The following is a 19288-nucleotide window of genomic DNA, read 5'->3' as shown; positions in this document are numbered from 1 at the left end:
CTGCTGGAACTTTCTTCATTTTCTCCAGTGATTCTGTGGCGATTTCCAGGAGGAATTTTTTTTAATGTTAATGTCTGAAAATACTTAAAGCTAAATAAACTATTTAGTATGGTATATTTGCTAATGAATGTGCTTAGGTTTCTTGCTTTATAGTGCCCAAATTTTAATTATGCATACCTTAAATCAATACAACTCTGCTTTAACTGAATAATGATTTACTTTCATGTGTTTACAGTTATATTTGCTCACACTCCTGGAGTTAACTTCTAATACAGAGATAGTGTGAACATTGTTACTGCAGTCTAAGGAATTATACACAGTGTTAAATCTTTAAAAAATATGTCAAAATATATATATATATATATATATATATATATATATATATATATATATATATATTTTTTTTAAGGTTGAAGATGAACTGAGTTCACCAGTGGTGGTTTTTAAGTTCTTCCGGGAATATTCAAATAGAGGTATGTGATTTATTTAAAAACAAAACAAAAAACCCTCTCTTCATAGTTTTTTAAACTACTAATTCATAGAATGCATTTGATGAGTAAATGTTATGTAGCGCACTTCTCTTGTGTAACATGCTTTTAGAAAGGTTGTGAATGCTGGTTGTAATCTAGTGATAGAATCCATACATGTGATAGCTTCTTATTTTAGATAGACTGCAGTGTTTTAAATTTTCATAACAAGTAATTTTCTGCGTTATTGAGTGAGGAGAGATTTGCATATGATTTTGATCTTGAGAGCAGATAATGGAAGTCTCTCATAAGCTGCAAGCTGTGTTTGAGTGTACTGATGGGGGAAGATCTTCCTTGGTTTTGTTGAGGCTTTCTGTTCCTTTTAAACTTTTAGTGGCTAGTTGCAAGAACCATGTGTCTCTGTTTTACTCGTTACACTTGCTGTTGCAATAGTTTTAAAAATAGCAGAACACATTAGGAACAGCTCTGGAAATACTGTCATGGGTATACAGTAGCCATGCCACATGTGGCCCTGCGCAGAACATCCTTACTTAGATGTGCTCTCCAAGAAAGAGTTTTTTTGTCCTGTCAGTTACAACAGAGGACGTTGTTGTGCTGTTTGTATGTGCACGCTCTGAAGGTGGGGAAATGTCCAGCTGGGATGAGGCAAAAGACTGCTAGAAAACTTTGTGGTTTTGTTATCAGTGTTGATTTTAATTGTCTGTGGATTTTTTTTGTGTTGGGCATGGGGGAGGCTTGTTTTTGGTTTTAATCTAATTAGTGGTTGCACTTAAGAAATAAACCTATTCATCCTGGTCCAGTGACTTGGTGGATTGCTTTGTACATTGATGCTGCATTTATTGGAAAAGCTTTACTAGGGAGAAGTCACCCACCTGAATTAGAAAGGTGCTGCATGTTTTATGTGTATAATGGACTCTTAAATCCTTAAATTTTTGTGTGGTTTAAAACAGAAAGTAGTCATTAAAACTTGATAAAAAAAGTAGCTGAATGCATCAAATTAAATATTGCAGCCTGCTGTGACAGGATTTTGCTTTGTGAAAACATTATTTGTATTTCCGTTGGGGCATTTGAACCTCAAAAGTGAGAGAAGTATTTAATAGGTTGTTTTTAAAACTAGTATATTCAACTCTCTGTTTTACTTCTAGTATTTGTCATGTTCAACATACCTTTAAAAAAATCTCTGTTAGTCTGCTTGAGGTCCAGTGTACCGTGTAGATGTGTTACATTACCTAGGAAATGTAATTGTCTTTTATGTAAATTTTAGGTTGCCTTTTGTTTAATTAAGTGAATAAAAAAATCTACTTCTGTGATTCTTGTATCTTTGGATTCAGATCAAACCTCACATGCTGCACAGGCCTCAACTATTCAGCACCCCATAATAAGCAACGAAAGACTTATTTATGACACTTTCAATCAGTGGGTAAGAATGGATGCTTTTTCTCTTTAGGAAAAAAGAAGGGACAGTGGAATGCTTCCAGGGGTTCATCAGTAATTATAAAACCTTTCGTAGACTAGTTTGATAGTTATTCTTGATCTGATATCCTTTTAAAAAACTAGTGGGCATTTTGGATTAAAAAGATGAATTCGCTCTGAAGCAAAGTTGCTTTCACATTTCCGATTATTTTACATGTAATTACGACTGAAATTACTACTGTATCTTAAGCTTTTGGTAGTGGAGTATTTTCCTTGGTCTTGTGGGAATATGTGAAAACCTTAGAACTCTTTAATCGGCTAGATACTTCATTGGCAATGTCTGTGTATTCAGGAATAGGCAGTCTTTCTTTTCCAGATCTTAAGAGAATTAATTCTAGAAACCTGTGCTTTCAGAGAGCTAAGCACATAACTATTTTGGATCAATTGCATAGTAATCATGGCATACTTAATGACAGTGACAGTTTTTCAGAAACTTCTGACTTGTAACACTTGTAGCTTATCCTGAACTTTCATGATTTTAAGTATACGTCCAACTTTGTCATGTCACCAGCAAGCTAAAGTATTTTGTTACAAGAAGTGATTTCGAGAAATACAGAAAACTGTGTTTAGCGTGTGGTTCTCCTTAACTGTGGGAAGAGTCTAGCCTGAGTCAGCGACTGCAGGAGGTCGTGCTCTGTACATTTCTTTAACTGTGCCTTATCCCTTCAGCTAGGAGAGCAGTTGGCACAGCTGGTTCCTGCCAGTGGAGTTGATGTGGTAGAACTGGAAGATGAAGGCACATGTGTGCGTTTTAGCCCACTAATGACTTCTGCAGGTAACATTCATTTAATCCAGCCACTTGTAAAAACTGGGATTTGCTATAGAATTGTAGAACAATCACCTGGTGTAAAAGCAGATATACTCAAGAAACTCGTTAGTATATTCTCCTATGGTGAGGATTTTTTTATAAAGAAAACAAAACTATCTCGGCTTTATCATTCTGTTGTGCCTTGGCAACGGGTGCATTAGAGGTACCTCAGCTGTTGTATGTGACACTGCCTCACTACCTCTGCACAGACAGACTTTGATTATTTTTTAAATTCATTAGGAAAAGCAAGGGGAAAAGCTTTTTTTCTGACAGTTATAAAAGAAATATGAAGGATAAATCATTCCCTACCTTTCCTTCTGTCAGCTGCTTAACAGAAGAAGATGCTTGACCTTTCTACACAGGTGTTTCAACACTGAAATGGTGCTTGTGTTCAAAATACAACTACTTAACTAGAAGAATTATGTACTAAACCTCTAGGTTTTTCTATAATTACTGATGTAGGAGGGGAAAAAAATGAAAATCTGTGTTTTGGAAAGTGTCTTAAATTTCATGTTTAAGCCAGCACCGTGTACATACTTTGTTTAGACTCAGCAGACACACAGAGCAACTTGCAGGGTCTCAGGGTGATGTATGGTACCTCCTTTTAGCTTGTGTGGGGTGAGTAGCTTAGGCTATCAAAACACCTGATGCTGACGTGAGGATCCTGGTGTACACTGAAAAGTAGATTTTAGAATAAAATTACTTGGTGATGCTGTGATGGTTTCTTTTTTCTTTTTCCTTTTTTTTTTTTAAACCAGCATGGAAGCTAATTGATTATCTGTTTGGCTATGGGAAGAGGAATTTTTCTGATGCTAGCTACTTACGTAACGAAAAAGGGTATTGTCCTTATTAGTTTGTAACATCAGAAAATCCTTTTTATTAGCTTATTTTTATGAAACCTTTAGCTCTCTCCATTTTGATGAATCAGTGGCTAGATAACTGAAGAAGAAACAGTTACATAGATCAAGATATTTCAGTACTCTCTGTAAGCTATACTTATGATTGACTTAGAGTGGCTTCTTTACAGATTACTTATTTAATTCAGACATTATGTGTATGTCCGTTCACTTTTATCGCACACTAACACATCAGCTCTTTAGTTTTAGGAACTGAAATACAAGATGTTGATCAGTTAGTAGACTGCCTAAAAATGAAGATACCAGTATTGACAAGTACACTGCAACTGAGAGAGGAATTTGAGCAAGAAGTGAGAAGAACGGTAGGCCTGTTGTATATTGAAGATCTCAGCTGGCCAGGATTAGGTGTTGTAAGGTAATTTTTGTCAGTATTTTCTTCACTGTATATTTGGATAGACTGTGCATTAACAGAAAGGAATACGTGATCTCTGTAGCGGTGATTTGTACGTATTGTTTGCTGATTAGTGTCTGGCTTTGCACCCAGTTGAAGCTTTTGAGTGCTTTTTAAAAAATTATCTTTTTAATGTTGCTTACTTTGAGGTTGTTTTTTTTTTAAAGAAAAGCTGAAAAGCTGTTTTAGCAAAACTAGGGCAAGAGTTCTAATATTGGAAGCAGTGTGTGGATCTCTTAGATGGATATGTAATATGCAACTGCATCCTACTGTGTAACTTAGATTTTGATCTAATGGGATTCGCTAATATACTGAATAAAACCCTTCAAGTGTCTGTTCTGATTCTCTGATACTGTCTGCTGGAAAGGATTCTGTACAGTCAAAACAGTTGAAGTATAATCAATATATTGCCTAGAAATCTGTTATGTTCAGTAAAGCTTGCAGCAGCAACCTCCCCCCCCCACCCCAAAATCTCTGATGACAAATGCCAATAAACTTGTTGATCTGAGCTGTAATGTTTTGAGGTTTTTGGTTTGTAAAATACAGGAATTTGTAGAAACATGCTAAACGTCTATATATTTTTGTATGTACTGTAAAGTGAAATTACTGTCTTCTGGCTTGGTTTGAAGATACAACTATCACAGTGACGGGAAGAATGATGACAAACAAGAAAAAGAACTAGAAAAAATCAATACAGAACTTCTGAAAAAATTAAATGAACTGGAGTCGGATCTCACTTTTTCTTTGGGTAACCACACTATTTAAAAAACTTCTGTTCAAGCTAATAGTCATTTTACTGGCTGTGTTATAACGGTTCAATAGGTCATTCATACATAGGTCATTATAGTGCAACATTACACTGCTGTGTATATGGTTGTTGTAGAAACAATATCTGTAACTCCGTTTCCTCCTCCTCCCCCCTGTTTCAGTTGGTAACTGTTCAATAGGGTGAGCAAGGTGCACTGTCTCCAGAAATACTTGTGAAAACTGACTTAGGAGCACTAGACCAAGAAGTGTTTCCTTGTCAGAAAGAATAAAAGCTGCAGTGTTCCTCTTTGTAAACTGAGCCTTCTCAGTTAGTGCCGTATCTAGTGAAAAGCAGATCTCGCTCAAAACCCGCTGACCAGTTCACTGCTTTCTGTGGGTATATTAAATGCTTCAGATGACTTTCATGATAATTAGCAGCAGTTTCACATTTACATAGTGCCACATTATAGCTGAAATAATATTGATTTGCTTACTTGGAACTCTGATCTTTTTCTAGTCAGCTTTCAAAAATTAAGTGCCCTAGAATTGTGGAACTAAGTAATGTGTAAATGGCAGAAAGTAACGAGTTTGAAGTGTATTCAACCCTGATATTTAGTATACAACTCCTTGGCTGTATAAAATAGCCACTGTTTTTCTTGTTTAGATGTTGTTTTCTCTTCTCTTTTTGAAAACCCACAGGGCTGAGCTTTTTTAGTCTACATAATTTATACCTATGCAGATACTGCCCTTAACTACTGAAGAGTGTGTATGTGTGTATGTATTAGGATTTCCAGATTCGCAAGCATGAGTGTTGCACCTGTTGTGAGACTGCATTTTTGTACATCACAAAGACTTGATTCTCCCTGTGCTCACAGGTCCAGAATTTGGAGGGCAGAACAACTGTGTTTATATTGGCATGGTAACTGAGGATCTGGACGTGTCGGAGTTAGTTGAAACTATTGCAGCAACAGGCAGAGAAATTGAAGAAAATTCGAGAGTATGTATGAATAAATTACAGAGCATTTCAGCACCTTTTTTTTTTCCCCTTCCATATTGGCTTCAGGACATGGTTTTCTTCTTTGTGAAAGTAAAAATTGTACTTGCCTGCAACAAACTATATTAATTACTGTGGAAGTAATAATCTGTGTCCACATAAGGAGAACTTTTGTTACAGGATTATGATACTCTTGAGGATGTCCTGATTTCTGTTCCTGGTCCTGTGTTCAGTAGTTCTAATGAAAAAGTTTAGCAGTACTGAAACAGGCTCATTTTATCACTAAAATTTAAGCTGTCAAACAGGAAAAAAAAGGGAAGGTGGGGGCTATTGTGAGCTGGTGTTTCTCATCGCTGCTAGATGCAGTGGGATTGAGATTGTTTATATCAGCTTTAAGATAAGATTGTGCCCTAAAAGGTGTGAAAAATTTTAAATTGGTGGCTTAAAAACAGAAATTACAAATCACCTATTGAAGTAATAAAGCTGATGATACAACTCCTTTTCGTAAAAGCATTTACCTGATTAGAGTTCTCCAAACGTTCTCTAAAGTAGAATTCCTGAATGACCTGCATCACAAATGAATGTCTGTCCTTCCATTCCTCTAGTGTTTGGCATTTAATTTCCTCACCTAAAAAAATAAATAGAACTTCAGAAATTTGCCTGTTTCTGCCCACTCTTGACTTCCTATGCTGTTTTGAGGGTGAGATGAAAGATGATTTGCCTGTAGAGTATCTTCAGTTTCTTAACTGTTGTAGTTGAGAGATGAGGAACCGAATGTTGGAATATGGGCCACTCTGCTCCTGAAGCTTCTAGGGAGGAACAAAGAATAGTGGAGGACTTGGAAAGGTGCAGTCCTTGGAACCTGCTACAATAAATCTGTGGTATGGAAAGGATCTTACACCAAAACTGAGAAGCAGAACCAATCTGTGAGAATGACATGTCATTTAGATAAGTGATGTTCGGTACAAGAGGGAAGCTTTTAGGAAGAAAAAAACTACTTCAGTATCAGCAAGCCCTTAGGACATATAGATAAGTACACTAAAAGGCAGAACCACAATTTAAGACAAATGTCTTGACTGGAATAGAAAACACGGTGGTTCTTCCTCGTCCTCTAAATGCAACCCCATTGCACTCCCTTCTGTAGCCAGTACATTGGGGTATTTAGCTTGCTGTGGTGGTCAGTTCCTGGCTTGCCTCTCCCCTAGGGAAAAGGAGCAGCTTCCTTTTTCCTTTGTCAACTGACAGTAACCCACAGTTTTGGCATTTTGGAGGAAGTGCCTGTCATCTAGGCCTTGTGCAGTATTAAAAGCCCATGTCAAGTTATGGAAACTGGCGTTTGTCTTGCACATGACAAAATTGTGACTTTGTTTTTTCATCTCTTGGGTTTGTTCATTTACTGCCTCTACAGCTCTCCCAGTAAGCTGCTTGTCCTTTGCAGTGTAAAACACCACTGATGCTGGCATCGGATGCCACAGGGATCAGACTGGCAGTCGTATATTCAATTTGAAAAACAAAGTTGAACATGTAGCTAGACTGACACATATCTAGTTAGGCTTCCTGTGAGGCTGGTTTAAGTCCTGGGCACTTTTAGAAACCAAAACCTACTCTATAAACCTAAAAATTCTTTCCAGTCAGATTCAGCATCTGACGAATGCTTATGTGCTAAGCAGATCTTTGAAGAATTTGGGTCACAGGCTCATCTCTAAGTAAAAGAAAAATATGTACCATTCCTGTTTAAAATTACATTCTGTCCTCTGGGTATAGCTTTTAAAACTCCTGCAGTCAGCCTGTACATTCTTTAATTTACAGTCATAATGAAATAGTGCTTGTCAAATACCATCTTAAAGTAGAAAAATATCTGACTACCATGTTTACGTCCTCAAAACCTGAACTAAAAAGACAATTTCAGGTCCAAGTAATCTATATAATAATTTCTGTTTTTTATTAGCTGTTAGAAAACATGACTGAAGTTGTTAGAAAAGGGATACAGGAAGCACAACTTCAGCTTCAGAAAGCAAATGAAGAACGACTTCTGGAAGAGGTAAGACTATAAAAATTAGTGAACTAGGTAACTTGAAATAACTTGTCACAACATAGGTAGCTTGCTCACCAGCCAGTGTTCGATTGTGTACTTTGCAGGGACTGCTACGACAAATACCTGTAGTAGGCTCTGTGCTGAACTGGTTTTCTCCATTCCAAGCCTCACCAAAGGGAAGAACATTTAATTTAACAGCAGGTAGGACTCGGTGCGTCTGCAGCCATGTTATGCCGTCGTTCGAACTGTTTCCAATTTTATACTAAAATTGCAACGCGCTTTCTTGTGCTGATTTGATTGTGAGTGACATAATCCACCCTCAGAATGTAAAAGAACATGCTCTTCACTATTTCTCTAACACCCGATAAGACAATCTTCTAACCTCACTTGCACAGTTTACATTGTGTTCTTGCATGTTGAGTCACATTAAAAAAGCTATATTAGACATTGGCATTTAATAATAGAGGACTCATTTCTGTGACTTTTGGTTACACACGCTGCAAAAGTTTGGCATTTATGCTGTGTTTATAAATCTACATAAGCTAGCAGGGTCGCTCAGGTCGTGGAACGTTGCTTCCCCATGTATCTGCACATGTATCCTCTTGAGTGTGCTTGCAAAGTGGCACTCGGGTGTTCCGCTTTGCTACTGGAACTTGATGTCTCTGAAATCCTGACTTGAGATAGCATCTGGCTATTGCCACGTCGGTAAAGTACGAGTTTGCATGCTGAAAGGTGCGATGCCTGACAAGGACAGGCTAAAACTAGCTGAGGACTAGCGCGAACGTGGCTTTGTGGGAGACGGTAATGAATGGAATGTTACAATGTAAAAGACTATTATTTTACTCATATATTTGTAATTCACATCTGGTGATGTGAGAAGAACTGTCTATAACTTTTACGTCATTAAGACTGGTGTACTAACGTAATACTTTCTGAAATTACAAATTTTCACTGTAAAAATTGCAGCAGAGTCTAGAGAATATTCCTGAATTCGGCAAAGTGTCTGTCAGACCTAGGACAATAGCCCAGCTGTCTGTGTGTCTCTGTAAACAGCGAGGAGGGCTTTCTGTTCCATTTGGGATCTTTCTTTCTGATTGTCGATGCGCCAACTGGAAGGTTCTTAAGGCAGAGAACAGCAAGGCTTCCTTGGGAATACTTACGCCCCTCATAGCTAGACACCCCTTCCAAGTGCACGGCTCAATAGCTTGCAGCTGGGAATATGCCCAGTGGAGAAGGGGAAACGGAATACTGGGTGTAGCAGTGTTGCGAAGTGAGTGTGTGGGGAAACTTTCTTCATCTTGGTAAGTCTAGTCTCAGCACTCACGTCCCCAGGTACTTAGAAATGGATTACCATCAAGTGGCAGTTTCAACTCAACCTAGCACCTGCAGTTTCAGAAATGTCTGTTACAAATAAGACTGTTACATACCTTATAAATACAGATGAACAGAAAACTTGTCTAGTTTGTGCTATATTCGACTTGATACTCTTTTTTTAACCTGCAGGCTCTCTAGAATCCACAGAATCTACATACGTATCAAAAGCCCAAGGAACAGGCACTACTCCACCACCAACTCCTACTTCCAGCCTTGCAAAGCAAAGACTTCCTGGTAAGTTTTCTTTCTAAAACTTGCTCAAACATCCTGCCATCTGAGTGGGATGATGCAGGAAGGCCCATGTGAGTTTCCATCTTTAACATCTGGAACTAGAGCTCATCTTCTAGTGCCTTAAGTCTGCCTTAAAAACCTTAATTTAAACATGGCACGGAACACCACCCCAATCTGTTTTCTCCCCAAGATTTCTTCCTGGGACTACAGGAAGTTGTTACCCATTAACTGACAACTGCCCATGAAGTCTGGAATCTTCCTCTGGAATATTTTGAGGTTATTGAGTTTTAAAAATTAGCGGGTAAACAAGACAAAAGTTTTATTTGAAATAAAGGCATAAATAATGTATAATCATGTATTTGAGCAACTGCATTTCTGTTGCTACCTAATGTTTTGTGGACAAAGTCATTCTGAGGTGAAGATCTATTAATCTATGGCACTTTCTGTGTAGTTGGATTAAAGTTGATTTGACTGGCATAGTTTTAACCCACCTTTTGAGTTGGTTGGCTTCCGGCCTGCCATCTTTCAGTGCAAGTTTTTAGCCTAGAATGACTTCATTGTGCAGGTAGGCAGCTTGTTTTTCAGCTGAATCGTTAACAGTCTCTGCGTACATAGGATAAAATAACAGGTGCCGTTGCCTTGCACACATAGCTGTAACTGCAGGAAGGTATGTCTGTGTTTAGGGTACAAGTTCGCACCCAAATGAAACCTATTTCTTCGCAGTTGTAAAATTCAGGTACTTTCTCTGAAACTTAACTTGTGCGTACCACATCTTGCATTTGCTGCCTTCGTTGGTACTGTACTCTTCAAACGCTTTACAGGTCAGAAAATTTTTAAACGGTCTCTAAGAAGTTCTGATGCATTGAGTGAGACCAGTTCAGTCAGCCACTGTGATGACCTGGAGAAGATGGATCAGAGACCCCCAACTCTATCCCCTGGCCAAGAGCGAGGGCCTTTGGAGACAGAAAAAACAGAGGCGCAGGAGGAGGTGGCACAGGCAACAAAGACAGGCACTGAGGACGTTCAAAGTGACAAATCGCCACACGACTGCGCAAAGGCAGAGGAACAAGGAAGTCAAAGATAAAATCCAGACTGTGGATTGCAGACTTTGCCGAGGGAGCCCGTGCCCTGGAAGGCAGGGTATTAATGATGCATTTAAAATGTGAACAGTGCCACACGCTAGTACAGTAATAACTACTGTAACTTACTAACTGGGATTTTGCACAAATATAAATTCCCCCCATGGGACAGAGATTTGTCTTCTCGTACACTTGTTACAGTTGCTTTAATCCTCTACGTTGTCAGTGGTCAGTGTCACCAAAGTGCTAGTGAAATTTATTAACCGCTCATAAACATTTGTGAAAACAATTGGCAGTTATCTTTCCTGAAGGAATCTAAGCGTGGTAATAGTTGCTAACTAACTGATCAGCCCTACACAAGATCAAGAATACAGTTGCACCCAATAACTAAAATGATCTTATTGTATGTTAATACACTTTAAGAAAAAATCAACTGCCAATTGTTCACCTTTTAATATTTAAAATTCAGTTTAGCCTCTCCTGCAAAACACCGACTGAAGTCAGACTAGCTGGTTTTGCTGCTTTTTTTTTTTTTTTTACCTTGTGAAGAACGTTGCCAAACAGTTGTGGCGCAGTGAGGGAGGGATGCCTTTGTACATAGGAGTCACTGATAGTACGTTGCCATCAACCATTTTTTCCTGCTGTTGTATGACGTGACCCATTCGGCTAAGGCCCTAGGTACAGTGAGGACTAAGTTAATGAGTTTTAAGCCTTCTAGAAAGAAATGGTGCCTCTGCATGCCTAAACGGCTTCTTGCTTCTGCCACTGGAAAGAGTCACCAACACACCGTTATTTTCCTTTGCACGCCACTTATAAACCAAATACTATGGAACACATTTATGTAGTGTAACTGGAGTTCTTTCCATTGTGTATTTTTAAAGGTAGTTGTAGTAAAGCTTGAAAAGCCAGTACATTTGTGATGGTTTCAACACTTATTTTCTGAATAACAGTAACTTACCTAGGGTAGGAATTGTACAGACTCAAAGAAATTATCTACACTACAGCACAACTTCATCGGGGCTAGGACTACTTAATGCACAAGCAAAGCTTTGGATAAATGAAAAGCTAAGGCGTAGAAGTTGCCCCCCGAATTATCTTAATCACTTTGCTGCAATTTTCAGAGCCCCTTGTGGAAAGGAGCTCTTTGGAAAAGCTTGCTTCCCCCAAGGTATCCGATTTTGAGGAAAGCCATCCCCTCGCGATAGAACTGGATGCAAGTATTGTAGTTCATCTGGGTTTTGTTTGGGGTTTTTTTCTCCCCCCTAAGAGGTATACGTTAACACCACGCTGGCTGTAGTGGTAGCAGGACTGACTTAATCTGAAAAATTTGGGGTTTTTGAATTGTACTGTCACCTGATTTAGCCTTTCAGCTTCTAGATCCTGTGGGGCTGGGATGCCAGGAACAAGGTTAATTTTGCTGTTGGGGTAATTTATGTAAATCAGAGTGCAATTTTTCTAAAGTGCAAAAACAATTAAGTTGACTAGTCTTCCTTATTGGTTTCTTTGGTGCAATGAAGTATGTTAATACAAGTAATTTGCTGGGGATAAAGTTATCACCACAAGGATTAATTTTTAATGTTTTTTATATTTGGAAGTGTTAAAACGGTAGTTTTGTTGGAATGAGCTTCACTCTTTAGATACTATCTGAATGTTTCAATAAAGATTCTTCAAATTATTACTCTCGAAGTAAGTTATTGTCGAAGAATACTTCCTTACGTTTCAGTACGCTTTAAGTGTGTGCAACTTTCTTTCACTTTGTGTGGAAAATCATTTTCTAAAGTACTCGCCAATGTACTGACTTCCCTTCTCAGTCTCTCAGCACTGCTACCGCTCAAATTACCGTACTGGAGCAACAGAACATCAACAAAACCAAATTCTTACCTCAAAGCAGCAGCCATTCCTCCGTAAATAATGCAGACAAAGCAAGTTACTTCTGTCAAAATACTTTATTTTGAAAAGCACAGGAACAACTGTATTTGTGACCTGCAATACACTTTTTGTAACAACTTGCTCTTCTTGCAAGACTATACTTCCCTAAAGCAGTTGCGGTGTTTGGTTCCAGGTTAGATCTTGTCAGAACAAACCTGTTCCCACAACCCTTCTTCATTTTTTTTGTAGATGCGAGGTTTCCTGTCAGGAAACAGAGACCGGGATGGAAAGGGATGTTCTTTCAAAAATGTTAATGTAGATCTAATGTGGGAAACAAAGTGGGGTGGCTCAGCCAGGGGCGATGTGGAAAGATTCTGAAAAACAAGATGGTAGCAAGAGCCGCTTGACATTCGGAATACAAACTTCTTGATTATTCTGCCTCCCCAGCAGTACACTGGGAAAAGTTTTGGCAGCCCATCCCCCGCCCCTACTCAGCTAGAAGGAAAAAAAAACCAAAGTCCGTTTCAGGTACCTGTAAAATCTGTTTATCGTCTTGTTCCAACCAGAAATCCACATGTGGAAAAGGCCTCCAGAAATAAGGCCCAATATGTAGTTGTTCCAACTTTGCATCGTAAATGTTAGTCAGCTGTAACAACACGGGGAGCCCTAAGGGTCAGAGCACGCTTACACCGACGGAAGAGACAGCAAACTCATTTGATCTGGAAGGCCTTAAGCTGCAGCTTCTGCCTTACACGTACCCCCTGCCAGCGCAGCCATTTTTTTTTCTGCTGCATTAAGATTGACCAATTATTCTGACAAATGACATTACACTGTAATAACAAACCCAGAACTGAAAGATACCGCTGGGATTATGCCCGTGACCTGAATCGCTTTACGTAAGTTACCCTGCTGAAAGCTGCAGGGCTAGTGACATCACCAGGTGAAAGAGCTGTACTTCCAAGACAAGGCTTACCCTGGCAGGGGTTTGTTCTCCACCCTTACCCTGTGCCTCCGCTCCTCCATCTTCCTCCCTTGTTTTGTTACTGACAGAACACCACCAAAGTATTTTTTCCTCAAACTTCTGACATTTCATTGCCCCTAACTGGTCCCCCCTTCCAGCAAAAATACCCTTTCTTCCCCTGTTATTTTTACTCACTGTTGCTCCTGTTAAAACATGGGCTGAACGCAAATCCTCATCTGGCCCTTTTTCTGGGAAGGTTGCAGGGAAAATCTCTGCTGTTTTAACATTCACAGCTGGTGGGAAATAGAGTTTAAATACAGAAACAATTAATTCTTACAAAACACTTGTTTTAAAATGACTGTGTCCCCCACACAACTATGTTGCAGGAACTTCAGAACCCATCAAGTACCATTCTTGTATTTCTCAGTGCCACAGACCCCCCGGCCCATGACAGCGTATTTCTACTTATTTTGCTTTGGCAGCATTTCAATATTCCGGAAGAACATTTTCAGAGATACTTAAACTCACTAGAAAAAACACAGAATGAACAATGAAAAGAAGGCTGAATTCTAGCCCCAAAGGTTAGTACAGTAGCTTGATACTGACAGAATCCTAAGTGCAGTTAAACGAAAAAATTCTGCTTGCGTTTGTACACAGCCACTTCCACGTGTGCATCTACCGAACTCTGGGACCAGAAGAAAACTTCTATTTCTACCTACGCCTCCAGCAGCAGCACTTAACTTTTAGGACCAGCTTTACCTAGTCGTTAAAAGCAGCCCATTTACTATTGGAATCTGAAAAGCAATCCAGTTACAAAAAAATAATTGCATTCTAATTTAACTCACCTATTCCATAAATGATTGGAAAGTGAGTATCCTTTTCTTCTCTGTCATTTAGTTCTGCAAGAAAAAAAAAAGTCAAACTCACAGAGGGCTTTGGATTTGACCAGCATTCATTTCATTGCGTGTTATCAGAGAAGAATAGCTCTGACGTTGCATAAAGACAGAAAAAAACCCCAAGGAAGCCTAAAAGACACATGGAAAATAAGGTACAGGTCAAGAACAGCGCGCCTGGGGCCTCGAGTAGAATTCTTCTTCATCTCCTCACAGTACGGCCAGCTCCAGCCAACTGTCGCTCCCCTTTCTGCATGAGCAACTTACAGGAAAAAAAACCCGCCATGATGCCAAGTTTCAAAGATGTAAGTAAGTCACCAACAGCGCTGAAACGCAAAGATGATGGAAATACGACCTGAACGTGATACGAAGAAAAGGGAATTACTTCTTCCTTTATGTGACATCACACACTATGAACTAACTGAATGAGTTTATGAATCCATTCACGCCCGCAGGGAGGCAGTTCTAACAGCCCGGCCGGTCAAAGGTCTCCAAGTGCCTTTCTCAAGTGCCTCTCGAGATACCCATAGACACACAGCCTCCTTCCGCAGGACAAAGGTGGCAAAATAACCTGGTAGTGAGCATGGGTGGTTCCACTATCAGTTGCAGGTCAGCAGCGCTTGGTAAGGAGAGAATCCTCGCTGCATTGCCTGTTTGACATCACCACACACGCTACCAGCAATAACACTGAAAACTACAAATCGTTATGGAGGACATCATTATGATCTCACAGGACAGATAAAAAAGCCATGTGTGAAAAGACCCCTGCACTTTGATTTCAGTGGCTAAAGATACTTCAGAAACCAAGGAAACATTTTCTTACCTGTTACGCAGAAAGTCACTAAATGAACATCATCTGGTTGGAGATCGAATGCTCCTACAGCAACAACGATAGCAGCAATGCGTAAGACTGACAGGTGGCAAAGCAGGTGCTGTATATAGACGAGGGGGCATTATCAGTGCTGCGCACTGCAGAATAGGTGGGCAGATACCTAACGCACTGTTCCTAGATAAGGCAACAGAGCAAAGAGCGTTTTGCAGATTTGCTTCAAACTAACTTTTATAAAATTAAAGCCACAGCTACTAAATGTAACAGTAATTTACACAGAGTAGCCATTTGGAACAGCAAAAACATGCTAAAAACGTGTTGTGCCACTTACACCTTTTACTGACACTGGTTTAGCTCTGGCATCACATCAGCTCTGCTTCAGATCACTATACATTTAACAGCTTATATTTAAATGTATTTTCCTAACATGTTACATATATAGTGAGCAAACCCCGTCTTTCACCAGCTGTATTTTAATTATGCTTTTCACCATCGCACACACCGGAAAAAAAACCCTTCTCTTTTTTCAAAGTTCTACTGGCAATACAACCTTATTGTTTCAAATTGTAACTTGATGCATGAAAATCAGAAGGTTGAAAAAAATAAATTAACCAAAATACTTCATTCTGTACAGAACTCTCATATGACATATACCACAGCTAACAGGAATCACTAGGTGCGATGGCCACAAGGGTGCATCCCAGGACCTTTGCCGGTTCCGTTTTCCTTTTTGTGTACCCCCCTGGGCTACCTCCCTCCTCTCCTGACATCTGCCCCCATCCCCGCTCCTTCCCCATTCCAGTGGGGCCGAGGCCTCTCCACACTCCGAAAGTGCTTAGCACAAGTCAGAGCACTTACAGGTGACCAGGTACTTTACGTTTCCAATTTGTGTGTAAAGCACCGCAATCGCTTCTCTGGACTACGGATTTTATAAACAGACATAAGATCTTCCATCAGACAATCCCAAACAATAATTAAATTTTACCTCGTCACATTAAGGTACGAAATGAACAGTAACTAATGAAGTCACGCAGACGTATAGATTTAGACAGTGACACCACTTGACCAAGATCACGCAGTGTATCAGCAGCAGAGCCAGGAACCAAGCCCAGCTGAACCGCACCCCAATTCTACACGCTAGAATATAAGCCAGGAAGAAATTACAGGTTTAGACCCTCCACCCCACACACTGGCCACGTGCGACCCTCAGAAGTCCAACCCCTCTCCACACCAAGTTCTCAGGTGTGAGACACCCTTCAAAACGAATCCAGATTTCTTTCCGTGAAATAACAGGGGGCTCAGATTACAAACAAACTTCACCCAAATCCAGTCAGAACTATTTTTTTTGGACATGAGAGTGGAAAAAATGTGAACTTACTAAGAAGCTGATTAGTAAGTTTTTGTGATAACTGCCTATCATCATTGAAACCTCCAACTAGGTGCACTTCCAGCCTAACAGAGATGGAATAACAGGAAACAGCAGTTAAAAAGACATCCCAAAGTGAATAGCTTTACAAAATAACCCCCAGCCCAGACTGCAAAGCAATCATTAGAGAAGCCTCACTTGTTACAGTCACATGCGCCAAGTTGGTTTGCATTACACAGCAAGTTACGGTAATTCCATTCTGAACGCTTCGGTGATCATCCAGGAAACAGCACAAATTAAAAACTTTAAGAGGCATTACATGCATGCAATTCTGTCTAACCCAGCGGTATCTCCGACGGTCAGCACCTCTGGTTTGGACTGAACTTAGTAACCACCTTTCAGTTCCCAAGAAAGCGTTAATTAAACATGAAGATTTTTACTCCTGTGACCTCCTCACAACTACTCTGAACCATACAGCAGGGTTCTTCTCTGAGAAGTGTCTATGTAAAGACAAGTCTTGACAAATCATGAGTTTATAGAGACCATATCTTCTAAGTTCATTGAGTTTTCTACAGGGGCAAAAAAACCCACATCCAGAAAGAGCTTTCCCCCCCTACCCTGTCCTGCCCCCCCCCCCTTTATTTATAAATGTAGGACTTAGAAAAATTCCCAGATGGATTCTCAGATCCCAAAAGAATTCACAAGACCAACAGTCTGGAAGGAAAAATAGAACATGAAACAAAAAACAGTTGTTTGGAAAATTTTGCACATCTCAAACAAAAGTTAACTGGGAAACAATAAACACAAAATCTCACAATGCCATTTTACAGAGACACTACTCAGAACAGAACCATGCTTTAAACCACTGCTAAAAATACCCTCAAAATCATCATCAAGGAAATCAGTTTCACTTTACATGCGGTTCCCGATCAAGAGATTTCCTGCACAATTACCTTGTCTGAACCCCATATGATCACATTAAAATCCCCCACCTCACAAACCGCAGTAACCTTCGTGAAAAACAATACACAAGAAATAGAAGAGCAGAGCTGACCTTCCATATCCTGCGGTGTTAGAGAAAGATTTTACTGAACTCATGATGAGTGACACCTCAGCTTCTGTGTCTGATCCATCGCAGTGTGTCAAGCAGGTAGCTCCACTGCCTGAGGACGACAGGAGAAGGCAGTTAACAACACTGTTGGAGGCTGTTACGCAACCACAATTGAAATCAGTAACAGTTTACGCTACTACAGTAGCATAAGAGCTACATCCAGCACCTTCTTGCTTCCGCTCAGGACAGCAGCCTCCAGCAGAAGATGTGGGCTGCCTGAACGAGGCAATAACCTCTTCATGCGCCCCATTATCGAATCACCAGAACTCACGTGAAGGGTACAAGTGCCCTCTTAACCAGGACCAGGCAACATCTCTAACGTCAGAAATCCAGGCATGTAGCGAGGATCTTTCCACAAATTCTACTGTTATTACCAAACCCTGCAGGCCCAAACTGCTGAACACAGCCAAGGTCTGCCACTGCCACTACCACTGGCCACGAGAGCAGATCAAGTTTAGGATCTGCTCATTGAGCAACCAGAACATGGAACCTCTGACACTAAACACGCCAACTCTTTGAACAAGTCATTCAGTTAATACATCATGCGACCTTTTGAGATTCAAGTTTATATAAGCATAATTGCAGTTTATTTTATTAATGCAGCATAAACCAATACTAATTCATTACTTCAGGGTTACAGGTTTTGTTCTTAACATCCTTTAAAGATACCTGTGTGTCGGAGCACAACTATGTGGCAGGTAGTTGCATCATCTGATCCAAGAATGGAAACAGAACCTATTTGAAAGGAGAGAAACATTGTAAGAACTCCGCTCTCACAATCACTGCTTCAGCAGAAGAAAAAATGTTTATGTTCCTACATACCATCTTTAGGGGTAGTCACTGCAAATTCTCTCTGCTGGACATATAGAAGGCCTTTGGGTTCCACGATTTGAGCAGGCTGACTTCTCAGAAGTTTTGCCTTTTCCTAAAGATAAATGATAATAGAGACTACAGTAGCTGAATTCTGAGGTGTATCCATTACTTGATAGAAACAACACCTCTGAAAAGCAAAGGGAGCCAGGTCAGAGAGAAACATACATATTTTGTATTACGGAGTAGTCTGAATTTTGAGAATTTGTCGCTTTCCTGCCACTGATCTAGATAATTGTTAAATTAAGTAGTTAAATCCCATCATTCCATAAACGTGCAAAACCCTTTTCCCTGCTTTATAGATGATAAAATGGAGGTACAAAAAAGAGCGATAGGACTTGGCCAAGATTACATTACACAATACCAGAGCTGACCTTGGAAGTTTAATCAGGGCAGGAAACTTTTGAAACGTGAAAGTTCCAATTTGCTACCACCACAATCCAGCATGTTTATTTAGTGCTTATCACAATATTGCTATTTATCAGCTTGCTTAGTGCATGGAAAACCCAGATTCCTGGGCTCTGACTACCGCAGTGCTCTGTCACAGACCTGCTAGGTAGGCAGTGAATTTCTGTCCTGGGGCTCAATAAACACTTCACGGTTTTCTCAAATTGGCACTGGTTTTCTGCAAAAACTCAGTTTCTGTAAAGAAGCATTTTCTGATGAAAAACATCTTCCCAACCAGCTCTGCTCAGCAGTTCCTGGGTCACAGTCCGCCGCTAGGATTTCAACATTTATATGTTGAAAGTGAGGTTACTTTCCTAAAAGTTACTATTTTGGCATTTATCACCAGTTTCTGTGGATTTTGCACAGAAAGGGGCAGCCCGGCCCGGCCCGGCCGATGCACCCACC

The 19288-nt window shown here is 39.9% G+C and overlaps 2 protein-coding genes across 4 annotated transcripts in view; one reads left to right on the top strand and one right to left on the bottom strand.

Moving 5' to 3' along the window:
- PDXDC1 (pyridoxal-dependent decarboxylase domain containing 1) overlaps window positions 1-12212 on the top strand; it is a 25663-nt gene extending 13451 nt beyond the window's left edge. The window contains exons 13-22 of the mRNA XM_009324768.1: window positions 410-473; window positions 1820-1908; window positions 2631-2736; window positions 3870-4041; window positions 4707-4825; window positions 5700-5821; window positions 7767-7859; window positions 7958-8054; window positions 9357-9461; window positions 10280-12212. Coding sequence (XP_009323043.1) covers window positions 410-473; window positions 1820-1908; window positions 2631-2736; window positions 3870-4041; window positions 4707-4825; window positions 5700-5821; window positions 7767-7859; window positions 7958-8054; window positions 9357-9461; window positions 10280-10542 — 1230 coding nt within the window. The 3' untranslated portion in view covers window positions 10543-12212. The remainder of the gene's footprint in view (window positions 1-409; window positions 474-1819; window positions 1909-2630; window positions 2737-3869; window positions 4042-4706; window positions 4826-5699; window positions 5822-7766; window positions 7860-7957; window positions 8055-9356; window positions 9462-10279) is intronic.
- Window positions 12213-12467: 255 nt separating this feature from the next.
- On the bottom strand, window positions 12468-19057 carry NTAN1 (N-terminal asparagine amidase). Of its 3 annotated transcripts, XM_009324765.1 has the most exons (10): window positions 18986-19057; window positions 18389-18491; window positions 18236-18301; window positions 17510-17618; window positions 16468-16541; window positions 15084-15137; window positions 14213-14266; window positions 13563-13660; window positions 12939-13052; window positions 12468-12780 (listed from the first exon to the last, which is right to left on the bottom strand). In XM_009324765.1, exons 4-10 carry the CDS (start codon window positions 17551-17553, stop codon window positions 12601-12603), a joined length of 618 nt encoding a protein of 205 aa, XP_009323040.1. In that variant the 5' UTR covers window positions 17554-17618; window positions 18236-18301; window positions 18389-18491; window positions 18986-19057; the 3' UTR covers window positions 12468-12600. The 3 variants fall into 3 exon arrangements, with proteins under 3 accessions (XP_009323040.1, XP_009323042.1, XP_009323041.1); XM_009324767.1 differs by lacking the exons at window positions 16468-16541; window positions 18236-18301; window positions 18389-18491; window positions 18986-19057 and having other exon boundaries at window positions 17510-17593; XM_009324766.1 differs by lacking the exons at window positions 17510-17618; window positions 18236-18301; window positions 18389-18491; window positions 18986-19057 and having other exon boundaries at window positions 15084-15192; window positions 16468-16540.
- Window positions 19058-19288: the final 231 nt, after the last annotated feature.

The sequence above is a fragment of the Pygoscelis adeliae genome, unplaced genomic scaffold, assembly GCF_000699105.1.
Source record: "Pygoscelis adeliae isolate BGI_AS28 unplaced genomic scaffold, ASM69910v1 Scaffold85, whole genome shotgun sequence".
Lineage (NCBI taxonomy): Eukaryota > Metazoa > Chordata > Aves > Sphenisciformes > Spheniscidae > Pygoscelis > Pygoscelis adeliae.
This window is presented reverse-complemented; position numbering and strand designations above follow the sequence as displayed.

Bases quoted from the DNA above. Each gene is read 5' to 3' on its own strand.
- NTAN1 (XM_009324765.1), bottom strand. From the start codon at position 17,553: ATGAGTTCAGTAAAATCTTTCTCTAACACCGCAGGATATGGAAG. The intron at 16,542-17,509 runs GTCAGCTCTGCT...CATCTCTGTTAG, and splicing joins AACACCGCAGGATATGGAAG to GCTGGAAGTGCACCTAGTTG. The intron at 13,661-14,212 runs GTGAGTTAAATT...ATTTCCCACCAG, and splicing joins TCCAATCATTTATGGAATAG to CTGTGAATGTTAAAACAGCA.